The sequence below is a fragment of the Tinamus guttatus genome, unplaced genomic scaffold (assembly GCF_059628265.1).
Source record: "Tinamus guttatus ecotype Peru unplaced genomic scaffold, ASM5962826v1 Tinamus_guttatus_pri_ptg000222l, whole genome shotgun sequence".
Taxonomy (NCBI): Eukaryota; Metazoa; Chordata; class Aves; order Tinamiformes; family Tinamidae; genus Tinamus; species Tinamus guttatus.
In genome coordinates this window covers 191,142-217,807 of record NW_028288756.1, presented here as the reverse complement: position 1 = coordinate 217,807, position 26,666 = coordinate 191,142, and the positions used below count along the sequence as shown (strand labels likewise).

Genomic DNA, 26,666 nt, shown 5'->3' with positions numbered 1-26,666 from the left:
CAGTACTACCTCCACCACTGAAAGTAAAACTGGAGACCTAATTAAAGCAACTTACTAGGAAGTTTGTGGGAGGTGACACCGTAATTCGATAGTGGTAGAGTCTGCCAGCGTTGTTGGTCATGGGGCGACACGGTTTAATGGGCTTAGAGAAAGAGATAAGCAGAATTATGTGGAAAGTCAAGGCAAATTTAGATAAAAAGACAGAATAAAGCATTTATAATAACCATGAAATATGCACTAGGAAAAATTAAATAAAACAGGTAGTCATAATGAAGTATTCTGGGAAGGAGGGAGAGTTCTCTATATTTGCACTTTCAGGAGTATTTTTAAAGCTATTCAAAGGCAAAAACAACACACACAAAAGAAGAGAGGGGGGCAAAAAACCTACAGCTATAGTTTCTTTTTTTTCCCATTTGACTTTCCACAATTTGTATACACAGTAGTTGGCCATTTGTGTACCAGACTGGTTCCCTTTTCTTTTATCTAAGTTTATTCTATGAAACTCATTTAAAACAAATGACTTAATGAAAATTAAATTTCGATCTTACATCAGAAGATCTCAAAGCACAAGTCTCAAAGCATTATGTCTGCAAAACCTTCCCTGCCAAGAGGACAATTACTCTCACCATTCGGCCCCAAATTAGGCTTCCCATTTTTGTAACAAGACAGTTGGGAACCAGCTAGTTTAAAGCCAGGCAGGTTTGTCTGCAGGGTGTTGCAAGAACTAGTATATCCTAGAAGATTTTCAAAAGCTTCAAATTCCCAGCTGGATTTGCTTCAGGGAGCAGCTGCCTACATGCAGCAGATTTGATATATCACAGTTTTCTCCTGCTAAAAACTCTCTTCTTCCTTTTCTGCAAGAAAAGTGCTAGAAACAACAAGGGGAGGAACTGAGCCAAGACTGATTTACTGAAAACTTCAAACCGGAGCAGTTTTTCTAAAATGGAACGATTAATCTTTCTTTCTTTTTTTTTTTTTTTTTTTTGTAATAGAAACACACATTCTTAACTGCAGAGAAATAACACATTTTAGTGTGTATATATATATGTATGTAAAAAAGGCATACTGATAAACGGAGGTCTTCTAGAAAAAAAGTGTGTTAAACTGTAAACCTGCATATTAATATTTTTGAATGTTTTCAAAACATTTTTGTTGTTGTTTCAAGGAACAAAAAACTTGAGATGGTCCAAGCACTGTCTTTGTCTTCAGAAACAATACTGATCCACCGTATGCTCTGTACAAATGAGTATTTCTAATGAAAATAACCAAGCGCTATTTCAATAGCATTCTTCAAAGGAAAGGCACTATCATTACAAGAAAATGTTGGAGGAGGCTGACCGAATCATTTTTCCTAATCATGCACTTGTAAAGAACTTCATAAATCGTTTGGCAGTTTGAAATACAGAAATGCCCTACTGCTGAGGCAACCTCCTGAAAAGCTTGCTGCTGCTGCCAGCAGCAAAATACTAATTTGTCCACTTTTCTTTTTTTTCTTTTAAAGTATCCCCTTCAGAAAGAGGGCCCTCATAACACACTCACCCACTTGAAGATGACAGAACTTTGACCACATGTTCTTTTTTATTAACGTAATTGTATTTCAAAAACTTTTAAAAAAAGAATTAAAAAAAAACAGGCAAAAGTTTACTCTTGTTTCCAGGTGGATTTTGCCACAGGTACTGCACTTTAAATATGATGGTATACAACAGATTTAACACTGCACAAGTGAGGAAAAAAAGAAAAAAAACAGAAACCCAAGTAGGAATCTACCACGGCATGTTTGTATTCATAAACGCATTCTTAGAACTAGTTACCTCTTCTCCAGGATAAATGCCATGTCTTATTCCTGTTCGTCGGGCTTTCGCACTGCACTTACACAGAGGTCCATCATTCATCTGCCAAACACAAAATAGGATTCTGTTTTTATTGAAAAATGATAAGTGATCACGTCTGGAAAAGTATGCTGCTTTAAATGCCGAAGTGCTGATGCTTCTAAAAGCCTGTCATGCTTAGATTAAGTGGATGTTCTCAAGCCAATAAAGCTGAAAACTGTATACACCAATGAAAGAAAACTGCACAACAGCATTAGAATTTAATCACTGTTTCAGAAGTACAAGATGGTAAAGTGGTGTCAGCAGAATTATATTACTCTCCCACCACATATATAATCTTTTTCATTTCTTATATGCGTAAACAGTATGCTATCTGCCTACAAAATTCAGGCCCTAAGAATACATATGCAAATATTTACATGTCAAAAACTCCACGCTCAAGTAACTCTTCTTGGCCCACTGACAGAAACCCTGTTCCTAAATTGTCTGCAATGTGATCAGGGTACCACCCAATGTACGTAAAGCAGAGCATTTGAAGAGTATACTTGGTACTTTAGAGAAATGATGGAAACACTTGAAATATGCCCTCTGGATAGATCACTTAAAAATAAAATTAAATTAAAAAGCCTAGTGCAGTGCAGCACAAAAACTTGCCGAACTTTACATGCCACCACACGCAGTCACCAAACCTCAGCAGCATTCTGCAGGTGAGCTAAGCAATATCATCAGCCAGCAGAGATCATGTGAAGGAAGGAAGGAAAAACCACCAAGCTGACATTACTGTGTGGAGAGGGACTCGGCTTAGTTACTCCAAACTGGCACAGTGCACATATGCAACATAAGGAGGAGAACACTTCTCTGCTCTCTGGGGAACTTAATCACACAATCCTAGCTGCAGAATGACATGATCTCTTTTGTTCGCATCATTTTTAAAACACAGAGACCTTTGAGGAAAGCGCAGTCTAATGAAATGGGTTGTCTCAAATGAACCTCACTGGCTCCCATAGTGACAAAAGGGAAAGGTAAATACTGCAGTCAATACCCAATTTGTCCAGCACTCCCTAAACACAAGGGCCAAATGGGGGTATCAAAATAACCACTTACTTTTGAAAATATTCTCTTTAATTCTTAGAATTGTTTGCCCCTAACACTATTTCTATTACATTGCATGCACAAATAGAGACTTACAGAGATAGGCAGCGCCTATAAAGCCCAGGATATAAGCTGCAAGTCAGATATGTATCTGTCTTGTTCCTAATGGCACAACTCACAGAAAAAAACATACAGGTGCAAACATGAAGTGATAGCAAAACAAGGCTAAAAGATCATTGTTTAATGTAAACTACGGCAATAGCTTCTAACCATCTCTCACCAAAGGGCAATAAAAACAAAAAAGGAACACTTGTAAGCAAAATGATACTTTCTGCAGCAGCATTACTTTTAACATTTTATTTTCTTCTACCTGTAAGTGGTCTGCAGATTATCCAAAGTGACATAGTGCTCAGAGTGAAGCATCAGAAAGATCCATTCTGAAAGTGTGACATGACTACGCGCTACTTGGTGCATCTGTACGTGCCAGGATGCACAAAGCTCATTCCTGCCTGGTTTATATAGTGACTGTTTAGAAAGTATTTCAGAGTACCCAAATAAATGCTGAAGAACACAGCAGGACAGCAAACACTTTCAAACATATTCTACTCCGAAATAGTACAATATTGACAAGCTCACTAAGATTTGATTTCAGCCCCTTTCAGAAAGATAAAGAGGAGTAAATTGCAGGAACGTTTGTAGGAAAGAATGGCTTTCAGTATGAAACTCAGAAACCACACATTCAAGGAACTATTCATCCCACAGTAATTCCACTTATTTTTATTTAGCCAGTATCCTGGGCTAGGATATTACTTCGAAATGTGGCCAAGAGCAACACCCATTCATTCAAAAAATAGCTAAAGAGTTTTCTATTTTTTCCTATAGAAATAAAAGTAACTAATTATGCTGATTCAAATTATTATTTTTTAAACTATAAACATGAATGAGTAGGTAACAGAAGATTCATCAGATCTCTGAATTACCACATTGGCCCTAAGTATCACAGTACCCTTTGCCATTATTATTTGCTGCATTCTAAACTCATGCATCACACAAAATGCCAGAAGAACAAATTTACTGAGGTGCCACTCGACTAAGAGTTAGAATGGACCATAAAATATTTAAGAAAGATGAAGATGGCAAATTTGCAAGCAAAAATTAGTCTTCTGTGCAAAGCATATATTCAAAACAAATTTAATGAGATCACCAATTATGTTTAATGAGAACTATAATCTCGATGCAATTACAAAAGAACCATTAGACTTGAAGTTAGGAGCATTAAGAGCATATTTAAAGCATTACTTATCATTATGAAGTGAGAGCTTTTATGTAAATAATCTGTGAAGAAGATATATACGCTGCCTTTCCTCCAGACGACAATTTATCTGCGTACTTTTATGTCGGGGCTAAAAGGACAGCATTAGTAGTACACTGCTGGCAGTCCAGGTTTTAACACTGCCAAACACAATTCCAGCTGAATATTCCCCAATATTCTCCAGGAAAGAATCTGACTTTCATGGATGCAGCACTTTTTCCTCTCACCGTACCTGCCCGGGGTCATTGTACCACAGCTCTTCGTGAAGACGATCCGGGTGTGCTTTTTTACGTTTAATTTCAGCGATGACGTCAAAGACTTCAGAATCAGAACTGCTAGAGCAGCTGCTGTCGTCCTCGGAGTCGCACTCTGACTCACTGGAGCTCTCTGAAGCACACAGGGAAAACGAAGGCAGCTGAAAAACACCTTCACATTTTTCTCCTCCCCAGTAGCAATGAATTCTCTAATATTACATAGCAAAATGTGGCGCACACAGTTTTTAAAGTTGTGCGTGATGCTCGCACAAATGAAAAAGGAGCATTTCAATTTTTATTTTAAAATGACAGCAAATGTCATGGATATTAAATGCCTACTTCAACTGCATCTGTTTGCATGCCTCAGAGACTGTTGCTGGGATGTCCAAAAGAACCACTGATCAGTCCTAGAAGTTCAAGTACAGCTACTTGACATTAAAACACTTCATGGAATGAGAATACATAGCTGTCAATATAAAACAAACCAAAACAAAAACACACTTCACACTTAAATGAGCATGTTCTGCATAAGTTTCTTGAGATAACACAACTGACTGGAAATCACACTGAAACACTGAAATGTTGGAAGCGTAAGAACAACAAAAAGGTCTCACAAAAAAGAAAAAAGGAAAATCAGCTTTCACTAACTTCTGAGTGGATGAACTGCTATCAAAAAGTATGCTTGATATTCAAACCAGTATTTCCTAAATAACCAATGCAGCCAGTAGATTTATTACACTGCAAAAAGATCCACGTGAGAACAAGGGTAACACAGAAAAACTGTGTTTCAAAAACTGAAACTTTTCCATTAAATCATAAGAAGCAGAGTTACCCAATCAAAATACAATCCAGAAGGAAAACGAGCTCAATGCCATAACAAGCTGTCATATGAGTTTATCACCACTACTCTTGTTTCTCCTTAAAATAAAAGCGAAGACCAAGAGCTCCTAAAAGTCTCCCATGTCCCGTACTTGGGCCTGTCTGACCATGCCAGGATTGGACTCGAGGAGATATTATGGCATGGAAGAAATTTCAGCAGTAGACTGTGCTAGATCCTCTTCACCTTATTTCAGCCTTTCTAGTTAAAGAGCCTAAATCCACTTCAGTCAAAAGCAACGGCAAAACTCTCATGTATTCGCAACAGAAAGAAAGGATTTAAAAACACATATTGGCCTACTGGCATCACTGAACACACACAAGCACAGAAAAACAGGTCAACTACAGATTAGTGCATTTCAAAGTTTTGCCATGACCTCTGCCTACCTAGATCTTCATCCAGCTTGGTCTTTGGGGGCTCCCATGGCGGTCTGGCTGCTTTGGCCTTTGCCTGCCGCCTTCCTAACTCCTCCTCAAACTTCTCATACAGATCTCTGAGCTTGCTTGTTCCAACCACAGTAGAGTCCCCCTGCAAATCAAAAAGAGAAGCAAAAAACAAAGACAATGTTGAAAAATCTGTTCCCCTGAACACAGTGAGTTTAGTCATTTCACAGAAAAAGGCAAGAAAAAAGCAGATGGATGTCAGTGCTATAGTGCAATAAAACATGGAAACAGTAGATAAGGCTACAGCATACAGTTGCATCCTCTACCAGATCAACATTCATAGATATGACTTAACTTGCAAGTACAATACCATCAAACCTGTGGCCTAGTCAACCAGAACTATGGCTAACCATATTTTGGATTACTCAAAGATGAGTTTTAACAACCTAGATTAGGAAGAAATTGCTCACTTTTCATGTAAAAATATAGCAATTAAAAATAATCTTATTGCCCATTAAAAATACAAAAACTCCAGCTCATTTTGTCACCTGCTTTGAAAGAAAAAAAGAATAAAAGCCCTACTGTTTCCCAGCAAATGCTATTGTCAATACAAAGAATCCTTACTTCATGCTTCTGTAGGGATGACTGAAGACAGAGTGATTGAGACAGCTTTCCTCAAATACAAGTCTAATGGAAAAGAAAATATCTCCCAAAGACAAAAAAAAAATCCTTCTTCCGATCGAAATGAAAAAATACATATATAAAAAAACTGATGAAAATGGAGAAGGAGCCTGCCAAATAAAACCCTTACATCATTAAATGAGATGGTTGGGAGGACAGAAGGATTAACATTGGATGACACAAAATAGGATCCTGACGAAGTGTTCATATTGTGACGGAGCACTGGAACAAGTTGCCCAGAGAGGTTGGGGAATCTCCCTCTCTGGAGATCTTCAAAACCCACTCCGACACAGTCCTGTGCCACATGCTCTAGGTGACCCTGCGTGTGCAAGGGGGTTGGAATAGATGATCTTCAGGGGTCCCTTCCAACCTGAACGATTCTATGATTCTATTAATCAAGTAATCAAATAATCAATAAAGGAAGATGAAGAGTTCTCTCTCAAACATACCACTTGATCCATAGGGTCATTAGAGTAATAGCTTTCAGAATGGGTACAGCGAACCCAGACTGGCTTAAGTAATTCTTCGTCTTCCTCTTCATTTTTTTCAGACACATTCTCCTCTGACTCTTTGTCTTTGATCGTGGTATAGCTCTTCTCTTTGCTGGCGCTCTGGCTCTCAGACCACCTTTCTCTGTCCTCCTCCCACCGGGGTCTCTTTCTCTCTCTACTTGGGGAGCGGCTGCAGCGGAAGAAAGCAGACAGACACACACACACACAATTCTCTTGGGTATTCTAATAGCGATAGCTTTATAGTGAGAAATAATAACTTCCTGCAGATGAGCACATCGTTCTACCACATAAATTACAGCACAATTCAATTACCTCTTCCTGCTTTTAACTTGTGACTGTAAAAAAAAAATGACTTTGTACTCAGGCCTATCACAAGAAACAGCAGCCAAAATTGAAAATTACGATTTTCTATTTTAAGTCATATTTGAGATTTTCCATTAAAATTCTTATTTGCATTCTAGGTGATTTTTTTCCCACAGTTTTGTTTCAGAAAAAAAAAAAAAAAAACATCTGGAGTATTGTGTCCAGTTCTGGGCTCCACAGTACAAGAGGGATGTGGAGCTGCTGGAGAGAGTCCAGCACAGGGCTACAAGGATGATCAGGGGCCTGGAACATCTGCCCTATGAGGAGAGGCTGAGGGAGCTGGGCCTGTTCAGCCTGGAGAAGAGAAGGCTGAGAGGGGATCTGATCAGTGTCTGCAAGTACCTCAAAGGAGGGAGTGAGGAGGATGGTGCTGGCCTCTTTTCAGTGGTGGCCACCGACAGAAATAGAGGTAATGGCCACAAACTGAAGCACCAAAAGTTCCACAGCAACTTAAGGAAAAAAATTCTTAACAGTGAGGGTGACAGAGCACTGGAACAGGCTGCCCAGAGAGGTTGTGGAGTCTCCTTCTCTGGAGATCTTCCAGACCCGCTTGGACGCAGTCCTGTGCCACGTGCTCTCGGTGACCCTGCGTGTGCAGGGGGATTGGACTAGATGATTTCTAGAGGTCCCTTCCAACCTTAACCATTCTGTGATTCTATGATTGAAGCACATAAGCTAAACTTGCACAAGATAAGAGCTAGGGTTTTATTGGAAGGATTATATACTAGCTGCATTGCTTGGGTTAATCTAACTCTTGTGCTCCTGTGAGCAAAACAACATGGGATACTTCTCATTTACTGCAATGGTAACACTTTGGGGAGTTGAATATAGAAAAAAAAACAAAAAAAAAAACATTTCTTTTATTCCTCTCTATATAAGTCATGTTGCACCGAATACAACTCTCCAGGATTTGGAAGGAGCAACAACACAAGAACAGCCTCTAAAAGCTATTATAAACATAGCATACCTTTAAAAAATCCTGTTACTTTATAGACTAGAAGCAGGTGTAAAAATCTTTAAGACAACACAGGGAAGCCCTCTTGCCAGGAAAAAAGAAGAAAATAAAAAAAAAATCCTGTTTGTAGCTATACAAGGCCTTGTTAACAGTGACTTCATACGTATAAGATGGCTATATACCTAAAACTCTTTTTACTCAGACCAGTCACATCTACACCTACTACACACACACAAACACACTAAGGTCTCCATGCACAAAGCCTCTTATACATGTGAACGATCCAATGTACCACCTTACCTTCCTGCTCTCTTGTAATCCTTTTTGTAGGACCTGTCTGGTGACGGTGATCTTCTGCTGTCACGGTGTCTATGCCTCTCCCTCTCCCGCTCCCTGAAAGAGTTTAAAACACTGGTTAAATGAGAAATGTGGCATTTCTTACAATTCACACCTGAAAGAAAGACAGAAGCAGGATAAGATCAATTCCCAGTATTGTCCAATATGACACACTTGCCAACTGCTAGAGTTAAAGAAGCCTAAAAATTCTTAATTCTTCAAGAAACATGGAACAGACAACCACTGTCCTGCTCTGCTTTGGTTATAATGCCATCTCTCCCAATATGTAAAATAAGATTTTAGGAAAATCTTCCTTTGGAAATGGCATAGCAGCAAAGTTAAAAAAAAAAAAAGAAAAAGGAATAAAATGACCACACATTATATTTTTGGAATGCAGCTGTCTTAAGTTCTGCAAAGAAATTTCTACGCAGGCATCTAAATAAAAATGGCTTCATTTCCAAAGACACTAAGTGCAAATTCATGTTTCCCATGTGAAATGGCAAAGCTCAGAGCTTCTAAAATAGAACATGTGATCTAGATGCACTAATAAATTTTTAGATTGTCAACTTTCAGGAACCTCCTTTTGAAAATCCTGATCTAAATCATTAGTCACAAACACAGGCACTAAAGACAGCAAATCTAAAGGCCTGAAAGAAACGTGGCAATGGTTTGCTCTAAGGCACTATAAGGCAAACTTGATTTGTGAGCTTTCATCTATGAAGCAGAGGGGTAAAAGCTTCATGAGACACCCCAGAATAGGCTGTGAATTCTCATCTCCCTGAGTCATAAGATGACAACACAGCTGGCAGATTCCTTGGACTTCTGTAGGCTGAACCACACATGCAGGTCTACACGTCTGCTGGGAGGGAGGTCTCACTTGCAGGGATCTCCCACAAAGACAGGGATGAGCAGGATAAAGAACACTGTGCAACAGTCTTTTCACTGGGAAGCTCACTGCCAGTTCTCAGGAATTAGATCTGTGCATCTATCAGACCGTAAAACCCCAACAAGTCCTGGTTATCTACACACACAGGTCTTAATGAAAGCAGGGCTGTACCCGAACAAAAAGTAGCATCTTCAGTCTGGTACTCAAATTTGAAGCTGGAAATACTGGGACTTAACCAAAGTCTCAAGGCTGAGACTTTGAACACAGCCCTTTGCATAGACTTGTGCTAACTTTGCTTTCATGACACAACTGCTGAAGCTTCTGTGGGAAGCCCCACGGAGAGCAGAGTGCTACAAGGCACGGGGAGGGGAGCCTCCTTGTTTCCAGCTCTGTCTGCAGACAGGGGAGCAGGCTGACAGACATAAACCATGTACCTGGAGAACAGCAAAAGCCTCGAGCACTGGCTACACCCATGGCTACACCACCTCGAGTTAAACGCCATGGGTGAGCGATGGACACTTGATTCAAATAAATACTACAGAACAACCACGGCTCTTGGTCTGCAGGCAGAGGATAGGTCAAGTTACCTGCTACGCTCGTAACTCCTATGGTGAGGCGACATCCTTCCCCTGTCGTAATCCGCCCGGTGCCGACTGCTCTCCTGCCTCCTCCGATCCGGGCTCCGGCCTCGATCCCGCCGGTCGCCGTGGCTGTTGGAGCGATGCCGGTCGCTGTGGACGTGCCCGTGCTCGCGATGCCGGTGCTCCTCGTAGTGCTTGCTCCGCTCCGGGGACCGGCGGTCGCTCTGCGGCTTCTCGCCCTGGTACTGGCCCGCATGCCGAAAATGGCTGCTGCCACCGCTGCTGGCAGCACTGCTCTGGAAAGAGCTGGAATTGTGCTGATAGCTACCGAAGCCGGGAGGCGGGAAGGACTGCTGGGAGTAGCCCGTGGAATAAACAGGCTGGTAGTTGACCTGCTGCGGCATGACGGGCGGCGGGGGGGCATGCGGAACGGCGGGAGGAGGGGGCATCATGTAGGGAAAGGCGTTCTGCCCCGTAGGAGCTCCTGGCACTGCGGTGCTGCTGGGACTCGGCACGGGCGGAGGAGCGGGAGGGAAGCACGGAGGCACCGGGAAGCTCTGCCTCATCTGATGGTTCGGGAAAGGCGGCCGCACGGGACACTGGCCAACAGGGTTCTGCGCGGAAGGGGGCACAGGCGGAGGGTAGGGCACGAAGTCCGGCCGGGGGGGCATGTAGGCGGCGGCCGGAGGGCTCGAGTAGGCTGTCGGCGGGGCGGTCTGCTGCTCGTACGGGTACTGCGCGGGGGGCTGCTGCGGGTGAAGCTGCCGCAGGTTCTGCGGCCGGTAGGGCTGCGAGGACGTGCGCGCTCCCGCCGGGCCCCCCTGGCCGCGGGGGCATCCTCGGCCCGAATGGAAAGACATGGCTCACCTGTAAGGAGGAAAAGCAAGTGAGCGTACAACAGCATAAGGGGCTTCTAGGAGGCTGGTTGCACGTTTCCTGGAACTACTTCCAAAGTGCTGAAAGCATCACTCCTGCAGCTCCCGCCTCGCACAGGTCCCGATCCCCTGGGTCTCTAGCGCTCCTTCCCGCCTCCCATCCAGCACCCAGGCAGGACCGACGCTCCCATCCAGCTCCGGGTTACCGCGACGAACGATCAGCTTTGCTCTGCGGCAGAGCAGCCCCTGACCCCAACGGGCGCGGCTGCCCCCCGCAGCCAGGCCCGTCCCGCGGGACGCGGCTCCAAGCCGGCGGCGGAACAACTCCAACAAGCCACGGAGCTGCTAATGAGCCGACACGCACAGCGCGGGCCCCGTTTAGCACAGGGCTGGACTCGGCAGACAATCTGCAGTGCTTAAGGCCGGGTACGCACGTTTTCGTGGCACGCGTTGTGCCCAACGCACTATCTCCCGCCGGCTGCCCGCAGCCGCGGGGCCGCGCAGGGCGCTGCTTGCGGCCGCATCCTCCCCGGCGCCGCGCGGGACGGGCCTGCGGGGCCGGAAACGGGAGGGGAGAAACGGGAACGGGGGGAACGGGAGAAACGGGAGAGACAGGGACACTCGCCCCTCGGCGCACGGCCCACCTGCCGCCCCACCGGAAGCGGAAGCCGTGGGGCGGAGCGCGGCGGGCGGAAGCGGCCGCCGTTGCCGGCCGGAGGGAGGTGGTTGGGGGCGGTGGGCGCCATGACGAGCGGCCGCGGCCTGCGCAGCTACGCGGCGCTGCCCGTGCGCGTGGTGGAGGATCACCAGGATGTGAGTGAGGGGGTAGAGGGGCCCTCCTCGGCGCGTTCACGTGGGTGGGAAAACCGCCCCTCTGCTGCCCCTCTCCGCAGTGTGGAAGAGGTTGGTTCTGAGCCGCCCTTCCAGGTTTCTCCGGTTGTTTATTGTGGAACAAGCTTAGGCCTAGGTCCGAACTAAGCAAATTCTTCATGTGGAGGCATAAAAAGCACCCAGATTTCAGCAAGTGTTTCTAGGGCGTAAAGAGCTGTTAGAGGAAAAAACAAAGGCACAGGCATTAACTCTATTGGTGTTTTGCAGACCAAAATCACTAGTGTAATGTAGTTCATTGAGGTAAAGGTTGTTCTGGGCTCATCAGTGGATAACTGAATGACGATGAGCTCTGCCAGGACTGAAATAGTTGATGCTGTGGTAGTTGATTTTCCACAGTAACCAAGGATGAAGAGTGTTGCTCTGGTAGGAATACTGAGATAACCACTATTATTAATTCTATTATTAACGAATTCTATTTTATTTTCTATACTATTTTCTAAATAATGCTAACAAAGACTTTTCCTGCCAACCTATGTGCCATATTTTTAGTATATATGTGTACATACGTTGCCATTTTACCTGAAATGTACAAAATCTGTTACCCCAAAACATGAGAACTTCCCACAAACTGTGCGTAGCCCAGAGGAATTACTGAGGTTTCTGCGGAGGTGGATGAAACTAGATGCACCAGTGTTTGATTAATAATAACAGCTGTTGGGCAGTGAATTTTGTTCTTAATCCATAGCAATAGAACTTACCTCATAAGAGACTCTGGGTTCTTGTCTCCTTCCTCATCTCACTCAGTTTTCAGAATTTGCAGTAATAGTTATATGAGATTAGGCTAATTAAAGCTGTAAACATTGCTGGCTGTTCAGGTAGGCCAGACTCTTTGCTGGAGGTCATAGCTCAGAGAAACTTTGTTATTTTTAACTGTATTTTATCAATTATTATACTAGTATTCATATCATTACGTAAGTAGTGGGTCAACTAAAAATTTATAACCAATTTGCTGAACTGCAATCCAGATTTCAACTATATGTCACTCGGCTTTTATGGTTATTTACATTCACTGTTCAGGATTTGAGTTCTTAATGTTGCTCTTAAAAGTAGCTTAATTTGTGTTCGAATATTAACATGTATCTCATATTGCCGAATCTCTTCATAGCCTTTGTGTTCCCTGTATAGCAAAAATCCGTGTCATTGCTAGATTTGTTCTGGCAGCTAAGGCAGCCGCTGGCCTGTAAGTGTGGGAGAAGCTGCATCTCCTGCAGCTCGGTATAAGAAGGATCATGAATCAGCCTTTGGTTGTCCCGCTTTACTACTTGGCATTATTACCTATCACTGGTTTGCTCCTTTATAAACTGGCACATCAACCTATCTTCTATTTTTTCCATCTTTTAGGTGGGCAGCTGGGGAAGGTAATCTCTTCATTGCCACTACTAAACTTTGTAGGGATTGGGAATTAATCTTTCTTCAAGGGAAATAGATTTAACGATCTGCTCAAGTTTAAATGGTAGCAAGGTCAGTTTTCACCCCATATCAGTTAACATTGCTGTTAATTGTGTTCAAAAGTTTGTGTCTCCACAGCCCCCATGCGTTGGTTGTGAGCAACTTTGTAGATAGAAAAGTGGTATGAGAGAGAATCTGCAAAAGAGAGAGGCATTTGGGAGATAAATTAAAAGAGGAAAAAACAACTGGGCATGGTATTAGATTATTAGTGAGAAGAGCCACTACAAACAAGACTTCCTAGGCAGAAGAGAAGAGAGTAAAGCTATGATTCTGTGCCAGCTTATCATGTGTGCAACTCCAGGGCTCATAGAGATTCACAGCTGGTGGATTGGTTTGCTGTTAGAGTTGTATCCCCATGAACTGTCCTACTGTTGACGTTGTATCCCTTGGTGTTGTTTTCAGTGTACTCCTCTCTCTCCCAATAAATAATCTAGATTCAAAAGAAGCAAAGAGGAGCGGGGCAGATATTTTTGCTGTTAACGTCATTGCATTTTTCAGCTAACTGGTTATGACTGAAATACTTTTGTTCACGTTGTTTTAGGTTCTGCCTTTCATCTATCGTGCTATTGGCTCAAAGCATCTTCCTGCCAGCAACATCAGCTTTGTCCATCTTGATTCTCATCCAGACCTCCTTATTCCTGTGAATATGCCAGCAGACACCGTATTTGACAAAGAAGCTCTTTTTAGGTAAAGCCCTATGTAATGCATCAGAATGCATAAAGGCCACTTATTTGCTACATTTGATTTACAGTCAATATTTGTTTAACTTTTTATATAGTGAGCATGAACACAAGAGGCTTAGGCAGCCCCAGGGAGAATCTTCCCTCTTTTCACTTTTCCTGAACACTTCTTTTAATTTATGATTTTTTTTTGGTGTGTGTGGGGTGGAGAAGTTATATTTGTGCTTTATGAATGCAGTCAAATGTTTACGCTACATATCAAGAATATTTGAGACTTGCAGATTTATTTTAGCTGTTCTGGAGGATATCATGTTGCAAGGCCACCTTGTTTTTCTGGATAACAGGTCAGCAATCTTAGTGCTGATCCTTTTCATCTGGAGAGTTACAAGTTTAGAACAGCCTTTCTATCCTCAATCTGTAAAATCTGCTTCAAGGTTGCAATAGCATCATCTACAGTGATGTGCTGAATGTGTGAAGTTGAACAAGATTTTCTCAATAGTATAATTAGGACCAATATTTTACCCCAACTCTTAAGCAGGCAACAAGGCACAGAGTGACCCATATTGTTTTCTTTCTTCCTGTTTTACAGTAGCTATTGACTACTTAGATTACTGTGGTGATTCACAGCAGTGACAGGCTGATGTAATCAGTATCTAAGTAATTGTACCGTGCTACCCATAGGGAGCTTTGGGAGGGGTATTGTACACCTGCAGAAATAGGTTATTGATAATATAGAGCGATTTTATTCTGTAGGTGCTGATCAATTCATTTTCACAACTGAGATTATATTTAAAATATGTTTAGACCAGTTCACAACAAAACACTCATTTGAGGTCAGTTCAGAGCTGTCTAGATTAGTGTTAATGATGGTCCTTGTCCTTTCTATCTTGATGTGCCAGACAGAGGAAATGTGCAACTAATCTATGTAGTTTGTAGTCAAAGTAGCCTATTAAGAACAAAACTGACGATGTCCTTTTTTCATCTACTACAGACACTTCGGGTCTTCTTCTTATAACATTTTGGGTCTTCTTATGACTCGAGCTTTCCCTTTTTAACTTTTTTTGGCAATGTAAACTGTACACATTATTCTAACTTCAGGTGTTTCGTGTGTGTACTTTCAAGATCTGGAACATGTTTGTGGTGCTCTTGAGAGGCTGTACAGGGAGGCTAACAGTGTAACCTCTAGTCTTTCTCTGTTCATTCCAGTGAATTAAGTATTGAGAACTGGATTATGCCTGCAGTTTATGCTGGCCATATTTCTCAAGTAATATGGCTTCACCCACCCTGGGCTCAGCAGATCTCAGAAGGAAAACATGACTTTTTAATTGGGAAAGACATATCAACAACAACAATCAGGTAAACTGCCTCCTGCCATATGCTAGTAAAGTAAAAGCTCTGTTTATGACTTTTCACATATTAAATTTTATATTCTTGGACATATAGCGAAAAATATGCCTTTTCTCAGTACAACTGTAATATGTAGTTGTGAGTTCTTTAGGACCTAACCTGACATGTTTATTCATGTGGATAAACACAGTTAATATCTTGTCTTAATGTTCTAGCTGCTCACACTTCATTTCATCTAGTCAAGATTTAGATTTATTCGTTATAGTCAAAATCCCAGAAAGCTGCTTTTACAGAGGATCTGTGTAACTAAGGACAGTAATTAGATCCTCCTCAAGTTTCCCTTCTGAAGAAAAAAGCCCAGTTCTCTCAGCTTCCCTTTGATCATCATGTGTTCAACCCTCTAATCATTTTAGCAGCTCTGCTTTGGACTTTTCCCAATTTGTTGACATCTATAATGTCCTTGGGGAACCCAGATCTGGTCAGAGTAATTTAAATGTGTGTTGCTGACACTGAGTAAAGGGAAGTAATCTCCTCTCTTGACCTTTTGGCTGTATTTTTGTAAATACCCCCAGGTTGCTCTTGAACATCTTAGTCCAGCCAATTTTTCACCCACACTATACATATAGTACATATCAAGTATTATATGATCATATGATAATTGATATTAAACACTTAAAATGAGGAAAATAATACATCCTCAATGATGCGTCCATTATTTTCTCTATCAGTTAAAACAGACTTATTGGCAAGATTTCTTTCTTTCTTTACCGCTCAAACATAAATTGCAAGATTCTAACCTAATGCGTACTACAGTCAAAAATAAGATAGAATTAGGTGAATTAAGTTGCCTGGATAAAAGTAGTTGGAAATTAAAGGAGGGAGGGTGCTACTAAATTTTACAAAATTCATCATAAGTATTTCTGCTACTCTATTTCGTAGTACTCTTCTAAAGAAAGCTTTGTTTGTTTGTTTTGTAATGCTCTGGATAAGAGTCACATCATGTTTAGACTAACTGAGGAAAAAATCCCTAACTTTGCTTTAATTTCAGATGCTGCAGCTGAATTCTTGTTTTCAGGCAGTGAGCTTACATGGTTAAATGGAGTGTGACTGACTGAGGTCCATTCAGTGGAGATGCAACAAAACAGATTAGGGAGAAAGCAAAGGGTAGCTTTTTAATAGGTAACTGTCCTATTTGGCACATTTAAGTTCAGAGTTTGTCATGTTGTTATGACAGAACTGGGCATTTCATGAACATAAGGGATTTTTGTTTGTTTGGGTTTTTTTTTTTTTTTTTTGTGGATGGGAGAAGGCAATTCAGCTTGAGTCCATTCAGCCCTGAGTTTTGCTGACAAGACTTTTGTTTGTTTCCAGTTGTCACTGTGGTTTTCTAGTGTGAGTGTTGTTTTTTCAAATTAGTCTACTAGTTAATCATTGGAACCTCCAAGACAGGTGGTGAAATCTCCACCATTTGAGATAGCTAAAGCTAATCTAGCTAGAGACCTTGAGTGTCCTTCCCAATCTTACTGTTTTTGTGATTCTAATTTCAATGAGCCTTCCCCCCACAATTCCATTTTATTTAGTGAATGGCAACTTTGCATTCACGTATTGTGATTTTGTACACCTTGAATGAATCCTTAAAAATCTTTCTGGCAGAACAAATCTTTTGAAGCAAGTTAAACAGAATACAATGAAAAAATAATTTGCTTTACAATCTGAATAAAACATAAAAGTCCTACAGTTGTGAATCTATGCTCTGAATTAAATTCAAATGATAATGCAAAAGATTTCACTTTTAGTAACATTTAACCATCAGAATTAAAACACCTCCAGAAATGTGCTGCTTGATGATTGAATAGCTCTCCCACAGATCCTGTGGTTGCTTTAGAAACTTTGAAATCAATGTTTCGAGCTGTCTTTTAAAGATGGCTTCAGATTCTAGGGTTACAAAAATCATGAAGGAGTCGGAAATCTGAACCCCCTAAAAGTCATGTTAACAGCAGGTGGCTGGATAGGTGATAGGTATCTAAGTTAATGCCTCACAGAGGGTAAGACTGTGGCATGAACTCATTTATATTGAACACCAGAGAATCTCTGAGGAGAGGGTCAGTGAATTCCCAATCAACAAGATGAAGCCATGATCCAGGCTCTCCCTTAGCAGTCTCAGGATAATCCAGCCACAAGACACTGAGGCTCCAAATTTCTGCTATTCATGAAACAGCCTGTCTCTATAATCAGATGAGGCCTGATCAGGTGAGCAGAAGTTGATGCTTCATCTTAAAGTTACTTTTTTTTTTCTTTTAAGATGAATGTATGACACTTAAGGCATAATGTACAGAAATAGAGCTTAAAATATTCTTTAAATTTTTGCATAAGTGGGATTTCTAGTGCTTTTTAAATTCAGTAGTTTCTATGAATATGTACCTATTCATCCTTGAATTGGTTGCCTGTCTGCCCTACATATTAGACAGGAAACTCTGTCAGTGGTAAAATGCTGCTTATTAATTTGTAACATTTTACTTTAGTTGCATGTTCATAGGTTACAGGGCACTTCTCAAACAACTATAAGCATTTTACTAGAAAAAGAAGGTAGTAGATGTAAAATGTCCATGTCTTACGGTCTTATATTTTATAATGTAGACAGTATCTTGTTGTTTATGTTGTCTCTGCATGCTCCTAAAAGATGAATTTGTCATTGAATTATATTTTAATGTAAAATATTATCCATTGGAAACCTTGTACAGCTATCATCAAAAGTGTAAAATAAATTTTAATATATCGATTCAGCAATAAGAAGTAGAGGAAAAAATGCAGTTTCAATTCAAGCACCTGCAGATTAAAATAATCATGTGTACACAGTTTTATTCCCCTTTTTTTTACCTATCAGACATCTATTGTTTTTTTCCTTCAGGATGTCATAATTGTAAAAACTTATTTCTAAGCACTTTACAAAGATATATATTAACTTTGAGTTATTCTTAATTGTAGGGTTACGGGTACAGATTATTACTTTCTCAGTGATGGTCTTTACGTCCCTGCTGATCAACTGGAAAATGAGAAGCCTTTAAGTTTACATGTCATCCTCATTAATCCTACTGAAGCATTGAACAATCAAGAAGAAAATGGCAAAGCAGCATCTGCTAAGAGAGTGAAGCTAAGTACAGATGATACAGCAAGCACTGCTTCTGCCTCTTCATCAGAGATTCCTGGTGACCTTGATCACAGCTCCTCAAGTGTGAATAACAAGGGAATACAAAATACAAGCACACAAAATGGGACAGAAACTTTGTCAGAGGGCTCAGCTTCATGCTCTCTTAGAAACAGTGAATGCCCAATAAGGGAAGCTGTTAAAGATATATGCCAAGCCCTACAGAAAGGGGATGCGTATGTTTTAGACATTGACTTAGATTTTTTTTCTGTTAAAAATCCGTTCAAAGAAATGTACACGCAGGTAAGCATGAAGATGGACAATCTTCTTATTTCTAATGGAACAAATGCTAGAAGGACAATGATATATGTGAAGAAACTCTCATGTAAGCTAAATCTAGCAAATCAGCCATTCATGGTTAATGAATCATGGCAAATCTTTGGAAGAGAGACCCTCTTAAGATAGTGCATGCTGCAGGGAAGTACTGCAAGCTGATAGGAGTAGACCTTAAATTTGAAATAGATGTTGGGTGCTTGTTCAAGGCCAGAGTTTCAAAACAGGTTTTTTCAGTGATGATGTGTGTCGTACTCCCAGCAGGGGTTATCAAGGAGCGATGGCAGATTTTCTGTCTTTCTCCTGCCTGCTCTTGGAATACCACAATGGTATCATAGGACCTTACCTCTCAAAAAGGCATGGAGTTGCTGGATGTCCAAATAGTGGTAACTTATCTCTGTGAGATGCTAGGAGTCTCTGTTCTGCTGTGTTTGTACTGTGTGAAACAGTGAGCAAGTGCCTGTCATCTGTGACTTTTTTTTTGCCCTGAGAATTGGGTGGAATGCTCAGGTTTACAAATTCTTCTCTGATATCCTGGCTGTTTCTAGCAATTAGATCTTATTTATTTTGAATAAATTATTCAAAATTTAATTATTGTTATAATGAGGAACATTGTTTTAGCCTTGACCTGTGCTGGAGAGCATCTGGCTTATCGGAGTTTCAGCTAGAGTACTGCTTTCTTGCCCACTGTATTGAAGTGAGTGTAGTGTTTCTGGCTTGTATTGGCTTATGGAATGTGGTATTTGTGAGAACAGTAATGTCAGACATCTGCAAAGCCGCATTTTTTATATCACAACAAGTGTGATATAAATATGCAACATATATATAGATATATTATGAAGGGGAAACACCGTGGGGGTCTTGCTTTAGGAGAATTATATCCACTACCCAGTTAGGACTTAAAATACATTTTGGGTAAAATAATGGATTTCTTTTTTGTTATGGTAGGTTCTCAGTTCTAGGAAACACTTTTAGCATTGGGCTTGTACAGTGTCCCAGTGTGCCTTTTTTGGTATAACTGTGAACCTACAATTGTAACAGGATAATTCCACTAGGAAGTGTTTCCTAATTTAGCAATTGGAAGATAAGAATCCAAGGAAAAGGTAAAAGTTAAATATGGTTTATCAATTCAGATGGTTATTGTATTCCCACCAAAAAAGCCCCCAAATCAAAAACATTACTGTAAAGATGCTTTATATTTCTGTAAAATTCATTAGTCTCTTAGTCTGCCTTTTTGTTCCCTGTGCTGAAAACTTCATAAGTGCTTAGCATTTTAATGCCGTTTAGTAAAGAGTGAGATCTGTTTATCTTTGATCAGTGCAGTAAAATGCGCGTTCAATTTCAAGCGTCCAATTAATCTCAACAGCAAAACCCTAAATACGTCATTGTTAAAGCTGTGTTAATGAAGTCAGATTTATCATTTAACAGTAGCCAGGTGTTTGACTCAGGCCAGGGAATATTGTTTCCTCAAGCCTCAGATTCTTTGCCACCTGCATTTGCAGAATTGTCTGCAATAGGGAAGTAGATTAACTATCTTGGTAAAACAGTTATTTTCCTTGAAGATGGAAAGTAGTAAGGATTGTTGGTTTTTTTTCACATGAAGAGTAATTTTTTTCTCTTTTCTTCAAGAGAGAATATGAGCTTTTGCAAGAGTTGTACAGTTTTAAGAAGCCTCATAGGAATGCGACAGAGGTACGGTGTTTCTTTGTGGGATGTATGAGGGAATGATGCTTTTTGTTACTCAATAATAGTGATTTATGTCAAAGAAAGAACTTATGAGAGGTGCTTAATGAAGTGGTCTGTAATTAAGCCATGCAGCTTATGCTGAATGCTAATCAGCAGCACCCTGGGAATTCTTGCTAAATAAACGCTTTGATTAGTGTATGAACTGCATAGGTATTTTAGCATGAATGTGAAATTTAATATGTGTAAACAAGTGGTAATTAACAAGGAAAAGGTGAAAACCTAACAAGTCATCTGTAGTCTCTTCCTCTTTATGGCTCCGCAGGATATTCTTTCAGGCCTCCCTCTCCTTGGTTGCTCTTCTTTAAAGCAGCTGTGCTAAATGGCTAATTGGTATTACACGTGTTTAGACAGGCAAATATTGTACCACTGTAATGGACTTTTGTTTCTATGTGATTCTGAGCCCTGAAATCATAAACTTGTTAGCTGCCAAAATACAGTTATTCAACCCCAATCTAAAGCTTGGACACAGCCACTGTAATGGTGATTACACCAAACAATTTCCAAACAAGGTTTTGTCTCATCTCTAGTGGTTTTGCCTGAAGATGATTACCTGCAGATTCAACACATACCAATATCACCAATTAGTAAGTATTAGCCTCTAGGTACAAAGAAGTTGAGACGTGTGGAAGCTTATCTTAAGTTGACTTTCATGCTTCTCAGTCATCGTGATACCGGAGTACATATTTAAAAAATAGTTAAATGTGGAAGGTGCAAGTCTTGTGATTAATTTTCTGGTGTGATTTCAGGGCAGCCAAAATAGTTAGCAGAAAGTGAGTGATGGGTAGCTATAAAATCGAACAAGGTAAAAAGAAATTCATGGATGATTTTGTAGTTAAGCAGTCAATATACAGGAGAATGAACAGAGATAGAAAGCTAGCAAACGTTATGTTTTCCAAAGATGCCTGACATCTCCTGAGTGTCTATTATTTTAAGATTCTGGACTGATAATCTTAAATAGTTCTAGGGTACCACTGGGTGTGTATTTCTACCATACTAAACAGCAAGATAGTAGATTTTTGGTTTGGGTTTTTTTTTTTTTTTTTTTTTTTTTTTTAAGTAGTATAGAGGGTGGTTAGACATACATTTTTAATATTAGTTACTGGTGCAGCTTTGAAAAAAGGCCTTATTTTTAGCCCAAGATAAGTTGATACTCTCAGCTCCTCTCAAAGATTATCCCTTAGCTGACTTTACTGGCCAAAGCAGCATCTGACATACGATAAGCAGAGCAGACTCAGGAGAGGGAATCACTCTGACTGTTATCCATATAGTCCGATGTACTTTTGAATAACTTTCCTTTACGCACCACTGCACTGAGTATCTTTTATACTAATTATGCCAAGCATTGCTTTTCATTTGATCTGTTATGTAGAATCTACTTCTGCAAATATTTGCATGTACAACTTATATGCATGCAGATTACTCCGCTTATTCCTATTGGAATTGCTCCATCATGTTTGCTGAACTTCTTAAGAAAGTGCATAAATCTTTGCCAGATCAGAACCTTGAAACACCAAATAGCTGATTTGATTTAACAATGCCCATTATTTTTTAATTTAAAAAATCCACATTTTTTCTAACAATGTAAAGCAAACATTCATCTGAGTCTTTGTATATTTATATAAAATTCAACAAATACTGCAGCTTTTCAAGACTTTACAAACAAATCCAGCAGTTAGTCAAACGCAGTTTCTTAGCTTTCCCCAGTTTATTCCATTGAAATGTAGATGTAACAGCTTACTTTGTGGTAGGAAAGAAAGACCAAAGGAAAAAAAAAAAAGTTCTGTAGTCATTCATGCTGATCCTCTTGAAAAGATACTCCACAACAATGAACAGTTGTGTCTGTTTCTTCACCTCCTCAATCCTTTCAGGATTTTATAGACTAAGTTGATTGAGCTAAAAACAAAACAGCATTTTTATTTTGTTTATTCATTTGTAGCATATTTGTGTTTAAAGGAGGGCTTAGTGGATTGTGTCGAAAACCGTGTTCATCAGCTGGAAGATCTGGAAGCAGCATTTGCAGACTTGTGTGACAGTGATGATGAAGAGACACTACAGAAATGGGCTTCATATCCTGGGTAGGAGCTCCCTAATTGGTGTTAAACCCTCTTCTACTGAAACCTTTTCCCTGCTAATATGGGTAGCTTTTAATTCTCCTGTGGAATGCATTACATTAATACTTTCTTTCATTTTTTATCCAAGATTGAGTTTTCTACTGCAAAACAGAAACAAGTTATCAGTGCCAGTAAGGTTTCTCTCCTTTTTGGGGAGCCTTTCTGGAGCCCAGTGTACAAGGCTCTCATCCCTGGACTAGCACAGCAGCAGTGCAGCAAGAGACATCCAGACTCGTCAGAGTCAGCAATGCAGACAGGGATACAGCTCTGGAAAAAAAGTATGTCACCAGAAGAAGACTGAGTAAAAGAACTATTGTGCACTGTACGCTAAGTTAAAAAGATGTGATTTTTTTCCTAATCAATTTCCTCAAAAAATATGCAATACTTAATATCTATATATTTCATTTTTCAATAGAAAAAGTGTAGCTAAGTCTAAGTGGGTATCACAACATACTGTTTTGTCATAACTTTTAAGGGCAGAAGTGCCTGCTGTATCATTTAGTTTATGTGGGATATGCCTCTGTAGGACACCCAAGAATTTCTGAATCCAGTCTCTTTTCCTTATTTCTACACTGCAAACAATAGCTTAAAAACTGATTAGCCCAGCACTGTCCTAACAGAAAAGGAGGGATGCTGGATAGGATCTTTGTAAGAATACTGCTTTTCCTGTGATTGTAAAGGAGAATGAGCCAGGCAAAGCAAAGAAAGGAAAAGCAAGTCTGCTGTCCTCATTGTCATGGTAAACTTTCCGAGGTGGACCTTGCGCAGCATCGTGCAAGTTCTGTTCTCTGTGGCCAGAGGCAGGTTTGGTGACTCAACACTTAGTGGCCTGTATAGAGTAGAACACTCAGATTCTAGGAGGACATGGAAAAGGACAATGTGAAATAAATGCTTCTGTGCTGCTCTTCCCTGTTCCTGCCTGACCTCATGAGGAATGAATCCTGCAACCCTGTGAGAACAGCACCTGGTTAGAACATACACGTCGTGCCTGAGATCTGAGTAATGGTGTCAAGAATGCATCTCTGCCACATCTGTTACAACTAACATTTTTAGCTAAAAATAAACTGAGCACATGATCCCATGATAGTAAAGTCACTCATTTTCCCCACGAAATGCAGCAGTTATTGTCATTGCTGCACAGGTCAGACAGAAAGTGTTTCTTGTCTAGTTGATCCAACTTGGAGCTTCTTCAGGGCTGCCTGGAGGATCTGCAAGAAGGGCTTGATTGAGACAGCTGTCAGTGTGGAGGCTCTCTGATAAAGACCTGGCGAAGCAGCACAATAGCACTGCTGCTTTCCGTTTTCTTTAGGTGCAAGATGGTGTTGAGGGAAAGGATTATTTTCAAGTTTTAGGCCCTGATGCTTGTTTTCAGAAACTTTTGCCTTTGCTTCTGGGAACTGATGGTTAAATCTGAGTGTTTGCAACTGTTTACATAAAGGATTTTGTTTTTAACTGCAGAATGAAGCCACTTCTTCAACTCATTCACAGTCTGAAAACCAGGATGGAGAGCCCAGACTATGAAATGGTAGGTCACTAGGCAGGGGAGCACAGCTTTTAAAAGCATAGCCTCAACATGGAGAGGAAAAGCCTGTGTTGTTGCTTAGACTTGCTTCTTGATTCTTTGTTGGGGTTTGGTGGTTTTACTTCAGTTTATTATTCATATCCTGTTACTTAGGCCAACCTTTTTTATTTAAGCTTCTAAAGTTCTGCTTTGTCTGTTTAGGCAGCATTAGTATGATCTTTCAGGGTTGTAAAATCTCAAGGTGCTTTCTGTAAAGTAAGGCTTTATTTAACCTAGGTCTCCTGCTATGGCTTACAGAATTTAAGATAAGATACCTATTTCTGAAAGATCAAACATAGCATCTTCAAGGACTGCAGCAAATTCTGAATTGATAGAAGAGTTACATTTTAATGGAGATAACTGAAAATATCATACAAATATATACAACCTACAAAACTCATTAAAAATGTTTGAACATGTATCAATTACTGGACTAGAGAAAGTAACTTACAGTGGCACAGACACGTTGTGTCAGTAACTAGTCAAATGAAATTAAAATCATTAAAATATTTATTAAATGTTTAATTTACATATAGGTCCATCAGGCTGGTCTCACCTGCGATTATATTGAGCTTCCCCACCATGTTAGCACTGAAGAGGAGATAGAAGGCCTCATAAGATCCATTAAAGTTCTGCTAAAAAATATGCCTAAACCAACACTTGTAACAGTTGCTCGGTAAGAATATTTGCATGTTTTCATTTTAAATCACTTAGACTGTGCTTGTAAGGCAAACCAACTCAATGAATATAACATTAGTTAAATTATCATAAACTGTTGTAAAGTGTGCTGTTCATACTGACACATCTCCACTGTTTTTATTTTTTGAGCTAGTTAGAACAAAGCTGGCTTGGACAAGCCTGAATGGGCTGAAATTGCTCCATACTCCTTGTCTAGGATTCATTGGAGTTAGGATTTCTCTTTTTAGTGAAGCTTTGATGGAAGGGGAAAGGGTTAAATGGGTTTGGTATTGTAGAAAACTCTAATAAAGTCTTACATAGAAAACATTTGTGTTCTCAGCACTGTAAGGGAATTATTATTTGGGAGAAGAGGATGGAGTTCAAGACAGGGGAGAGATGTACTTCCAAGACTACAGTGTATCTGTTGACAAATCATTGTAATTTGTCGCTTGAAAAATACTGAGTGTGCCTTTAAAGTGCAATAGCAGCATCTTACATGGGACTGGCTAAAAGAAATAACATGACTAATACCTAAAGTAAAACAACATTAAAAAGACATACTCCTTGCACCTGCTACAGGGATATCGGCCACTGTTACATAAATGATCCAATATTTCCTCTGTAAGTCTTTAAAAAAATGTGAAATCCAAGAAGTCAGTTTTTAACAGTTTCTGTTTGCAGTTCATTCATAGTTACTGTAAAAAAAAAAAAAGATATGAAAGGGATCACAGATTTTTTTTTCGAGTTTTCTCTTTCAGTTTTACTAGTAGCAGATGAATTCAAGCTAACTTTTCACCAGTGCTATAGTTAAAGAATTTGCTTGAATTTTGACTGCCAAGTTTTATGTCAGAGTCGTAAAGAGAGCAGAACTTGAGGAATGAATAGGTCACATTTCTGATTTTCTGCAAACTTTCTGTTCAACTTTAAGCAAACTCTTACCTTTTCTAGTAGTGAGGGTGAACACTGCAGCCTGCCTTGAAGAGGCCCTGAGAGGCAGAACTCGCTGAAACTTGAAAGTTAATTCAAGTCCCTAGATACAAAGCATTACAAGAATATAAAAGGTGGTTATGATGTTTGTTCTCCCTCACACTTTCTTCAAATTCTTGTTACAGATCCAGTGTGGATGACTATTGCCCTTCAGAGCAGGTTGATGTCATTCAGGAGAAGGTTCTCGATTTGCTACGTTCAGTGTATGGCGCTCTGGATGTGCACTTAGATTACTCAAGCAGTTCATCTTCCGTGTGACCTTTCTCCACCTATTGCCCCAGTGGATTCGTTTAAACTGTTCACTAGCTATGGTTGGAAGGGGAAGACATTTCAGCAAGAAACACTAGAAGCCAAGCTGACCAAGGGCTAGTTCTAAGTTGCATTGCTTTGTGCAGGTCAGCTGTGTTTGAACTGTCATCTGTGCTTGTCACCATTAATTGTGATTATTATTTTTAACTGTTTTATTTATTATAATTAGTGGAGAGAGATTTTTTTGTCCATAAAATGTATTTTTTCACCTGATGTCCTTAGGTCTCTGTAAAAATGAAAACTTTAAAAAGTAAATGGATTTCTTTTATGTGATTCACTTTTTTAATAGAGGTTTTTGAAATATATTGCACATAAAACAGATGTTTTCCTGGGTTATGCATGGTGTCTGCTTTTTTTTTTTTTTTTTTTTTTTTAACCATTTTTAAATCCATTAAGACATTAGGCTCACAGTGACTTGCATGGTGACTTTTGCTAACTGCAGTGCTGGAGAGGATGAGGTGTTCTCTCATTTCTTTGGAGCAGTTTATAGCTT

At 40.2% G+C, this 26,666-nt stretch overlaps 2 protein-coding genes across 2 annotated transcripts in view; one reads left to right on the top strand and one right to left on the bottom strand.

Moving 5' to 3' along the window:
- The window catches only part of DROSHA (drosha ribonuclease III), a 63,612-nt gene extending 52,675 nt beyond the window's left edge, over window positions 1-10,937 (bottom strand). Inside the window, exons 1-7 of the mRNA XM_088525026.1 lie at window positions 10,068-10,937; window positions 8,559-8,651; window positions 6,878-7,109; window positions 5,751-5,892; window positions 4,466-4,620; window positions 1,812-1,892; window positions 56-142 (exon numbers count right to left, since the gene is read on the bottom strand). Coding sequence (XP_088381152.1) covers window positions 56-142; window positions 1,812-1,892; window positions 4,466-4,620; window positions 5,751-5,892; window positions 6,878-7,109; window positions 8,559-8,651; window positions 10,068-10,921 — 1,644 coding nt within the window. The 5' untranslated portion in view covers window positions 10,922-10,937. The remainder of the gene's footprint in view (window positions 1-55; window positions 143-1,811; window positions 1,893-4,465; window positions 4,621-5,750; window positions 5,893-6,877; window positions 7,110-8,558; window positions 8,652-10,067) is intronic.
- Window positions 10,938-11,680: 743 nt separating this feature from the next.
- CUNH5orf22 (chromosome unknown C5orf22 homolog) lies at window positions 11,681-26,132 on the top strand. Its single transcript, XM_010220520.2, has 9 exons — window positions 11,681-11,749; window positions 13,818-13,963; window positions 15,163-15,312; window positions 18,289-18,751; window positions 20,411-20,473; window positions 22,481-22,602; window positions 24,097-24,163; window positions 24,736-24,875; window positions 25,990-26,132. The coding sequence occupies exons 1-9, from the start codon at window positions 11,681-11,683 to the stop codon at window positions 26,120-26,122; spliced, it is 1,353 nt and encodes a 450-aa protein (XP_010218822.2). The 3' UTR covers window positions 26,123-26,132.
- Window positions 26,133-26,666: the final 534 nt, after the last annotated feature.

Excerpts from the sequence above, each read along its gene's own strand:
- CUNH5orf22 (XM_010220520.2), top strand. The coding sequence starts at position 11,681 with ATGACGAGCGGCCGCGGCCTGCGCAGCTACGCGGCGCTGCCCGTGCGC. Across the intron at positions 11,750-13,817 it reads TGGTGGAGGATCACCAGGAT|GTTCTGCCTTTCATCTATCG; the intron begins GTGAGTGAGGGG and ends ACGTTGTTTTAG. Across the intron at positions 24,876-25,989 it reads ACACTTGTAACAGTTGCTCG|ATCCAGTGTGGATGACTATT; the intron begins GTAAGAATATTT and ends TTCTTGTTACAG.